The 3,604-nt window shown below is 29.4% G+C and overlaps 1 protein-coding gene across 1 annotated transcript; it reads right to left on the bottom strand.

Annotated features, from left to right (window-relative positions):
- Positions 1 to 247: 247 nt before the first annotated feature.
- LOC111042402 lies at positions 248 to 1,276 on the bottom strand. The gene has a single exon (XM_022326994.1). The coding sequence runs from the start codon at positions 1,274 to 1,276 to the stop codon at positions 248 to 250; it is 1,029 nt and encodes a 342-aa protein (XP_022182686.1).
- Positions 1,277 to 3,604: the final 2,328 nt, after the last annotated feature.

The following is a 3,604-nucleotide window of genomic DNA, read 5'->3' as shown; positions in this document are numbered from 1 at the left end:
ACTACTAGTTCGTGGACTTTTTCCACCAGTTTTGTAACAAAAAAAAAATAATAATAATGACTTAAAACACTATGGGAATTTAATAAAATATCCAAAATCAAATTGAATTATTTAAGAATACAAAAATAATTATTTTATTTTAGTTATATTCAACTTACCTATAGTAGGTATACTAAATGATTGTTGGTTTTATTTTTATTAAATGGGTAAATTAAATAAAGTATAAAAATAATCATGATCCACTTACTTAAGCTCGAATGCCAAGCAATCGCACTGCCATCTGTTTTACAGCCGCAGTGAACCTGGCAAAATATCCCGTCGGGCCTTCGCTCACTGGTGGCGAGGATGAACTCAGAACGGTCGGAAACAACGATAAATCTATGGACGTTACGCCGTCGTTGTCGTCGACTCTGGTCTGGATTAAAATCAATTTCTTCGACAGTTTGGATAAGGCTGGGTTTATTGTGTTTTTCCAACTGTCTTGGCTGAATATCGAACGACGAATGACCATAAACGTCACGTACACCATTTTGACCGTCTCCAACATGTCGTCAAACAGTTTCAGGGACCACGTTTGCGCGACAGGCAATAACCGATCGAACGTCTGCCTAACCTCTAATATTTTCTCTAAATTTACTCCCGGAATTTTGATCGTTTCCGTTTCGATTGCTTCCGCGGGGATCCGAGACGTAACGTTATCGCTCTCGCCGTCGGTTTCATCCATTTTACTGTCGTCGACTTCTGCAACGTTTTCCACGATGTCCTCCGAATTTTCCGTGGAGGCTCTCAATACGTCGTCCGACGTTTTTTTCGTAATTAATCGTTTGATTACTCTCTCCATGGTATTTATATCGTGACTCTCGATTTTTTCGTCGTCGCGAGCTACCGGCTTATACTTACCACGACTGGTCGTAGATTTTTCTAGCCACGATATCGCGTTATTAAGTTCGACCTGTTCAATCTGATACGTTTTACAGATTCTGATTTTTAGTAGTTGGATCTCGTTCAAACATTTATATGAAACGTTCAACATTTTTTCAGGCGTTGTTATACATCTTTCAATTTTACGAAGTTCGTTGACTAGTTTTTTTAGCTTATCCTCAATAGACATACTTTCAAAGTATATTACTTCAGGTATGCAGGTATCCTCTAGTTTGGGATTTATCACAATTTCTGATGCAATCTTTAATCTTCGTTTTACCACTATGTAAATGATAAAAAAGAGTGGAGTTAAGATTACACCATTTTTAAGAAAATCTATAGTAAATAAAAACATTATTAAAACGTATTTGTTGACTGCACTCGGTCAAAAAATTATTTATTATTTTCCTAATTTTATTTTTATTTGTATGTTTTATAATAATACATAATCAGACACTATTGATTAAATAACTTTTAATTTTTTGATGACATAATAACTATGGTGATAAATCATTTTTGTTGTAATACCCAGCTGACTAAATAAGGTTATATATACTCTACCTATTTCCTCCTCAATCGAATTCATCATCGCCGCAAATCTACTAAACAAGATATAACTCCAACCCACCTTATCGTCTAGTATTTAAGTAGTCTTTTTATTATTATTTGTGAATCGTTATACTTCTATGCTATCGATGTGTAATTTAATTGTACTAATATCACCCAGTGGTCTCGGTTTTACCAGGGCCTATTTAAGTAATTTAAAACAAAAATATTATGAGTATACAATATTAAGGTGTCGTTTACAAAAATTAAATATATTGATTAACTATTTAAAAATGTTGCTTTTTCGCAATGTATAATAAATATTATTGCATTATCCCAATGGCCTTGAAATTAAAGGTTATTATTAAATAATATTTGAAAAAAAAATATTATTACATTAATAACCACTGTGCTATTTTAGATCTGAGCGTAGCGATGAATATATTGATTTTACAACGACGCATGTGATTTATTTTTTTGCTTGGATACTTTTACTAATAGAAAAATGGTCTGACTTTGTCAACTTTGATAGAGGTTTGTGGTAGTCAATTTTATATAGATGGCACATAAGGGAGATCAACATTGTATAGTTGATAAAACTTTTGTATTGTACTAAAAATATGTAGCACTCTAATAAACAAATAGTACTTAATAATAATCTTCCTATTAAAAATTTAGAAATATAGTACATAAATCATCAGATGTGCGTGAAGTTGGATCCCCCACCATGACCAATTTTTTTGAAAGTTATGTTATCATTTTGCAAATAATTTCCAAATATTTGCAAAATAGTTCATAGAATTTTCAAATAAATTCCCTGCCAGGAATAAAAAAAATAAGACAGTGGGGGGGGGGGGGACTTCACGCTACATCCCCTTTTGAGCTACTAATTGAAATATGCTGCTAATATTTTGCAAATAGCCGCTTACTTTTTTATAATTTCGAGTCCAAAAATCATACCAATCATTGGTGTTTATACGTAGGTATAGTTTATAGTATAATTTAAAATTATATTATGTAATACACAATAATTGGAATATACTACTTACAGATGTATTTTACATAATATATCGGCTACCATTTAATTTAAGTTTAATATAAAATAATTGTTTCTTACCCTTAAAGTCTTAATATGTGGTAATATAACAATAAATATAAATTAATAATAAATGTTTTTAAATTTATTTATTAATTTTTATTACTCTATATTTGTAGGAACATAACATATGTTATTGAATATTATAAGTTCATGGCCATCAAATAAGAGCTCACATTAATTAATAACAATTTTTAATTTGTTTTGCTAATAAAATAATAGATTATGTTTTTCAGATCTTCAAATTTTAAATTTACTTTATTAATTTTAAATTATTAAAGTTAGAAATTTTGGTTCATGGTTCTCGTCATTTATTATAAAACGTCAGGTCAAAAACATTTTTCGCCACCGGACTGTTTCAATCCTTTGCAGACTTTTTCTCATTTTGGTGCCGAATCCTGGAGTCATGTCACTATTATATAATTATTGGTAAAAGGAAAATTGAAAAAAAAAATTGATTTAATTAATTATTGATTCTTATTACTTTTATTTATCTTGTAACAAACGCTTAATATAAATTTAAAAATAATAAAATATGAAAAGTGTAGCCGCTGGGTTACTTCTTTTATCAAGCAAATCATGTCTTCTTACTTATTTTAGCTCATATTCTTATTGTAAAACTAATTTACAGATTGTATATATTCAATAAAAAAAAAAAAAAAAAATAAAAATAAAATATAATCGTTTTATTGTCTTTTTGTGTAATTAAAAAAAAAGACATCTCTTATTAGTATAGTTGACTTTTGTACCAATGTATATTTCTTTTTTTTTTACTCATTCACATATAAAATTACATGTGGTTTTATTTTTGTTGAACTAGGGAGACTTTTAACTTTTTTTTTGCCAAATCATTGTGCACTTCCCATCTATTTACACGGCGTACATACGCTACATAATGATTATGTCCATAAGAAATTGCTCCGGATAATATATATCTAAAAATTAACTAAAACAATTTATTAAATAATATATTATTTTGAAATAATTATATACAATACCTGTTATTGTCGATTGTCAGACTACACTGCAAGTCAGCCTCTG

Source organism: Myzus persicae, unplaced genomic scaffold (genome assembly GCF_001856785.1).
Source record: "Myzus persicae strain clone G006 unplaced genomic scaffold, MPER_G0061.0, whole genome shotgun sequence".
NCBI lineage: Eukaryota > Metazoa > Arthropoda > Insecta > Hemiptera > Aphididae > Myzus > Myzus persicae.
This window is presented reverse-complemented; position numbering and strand designations above follow the sequence as displayed.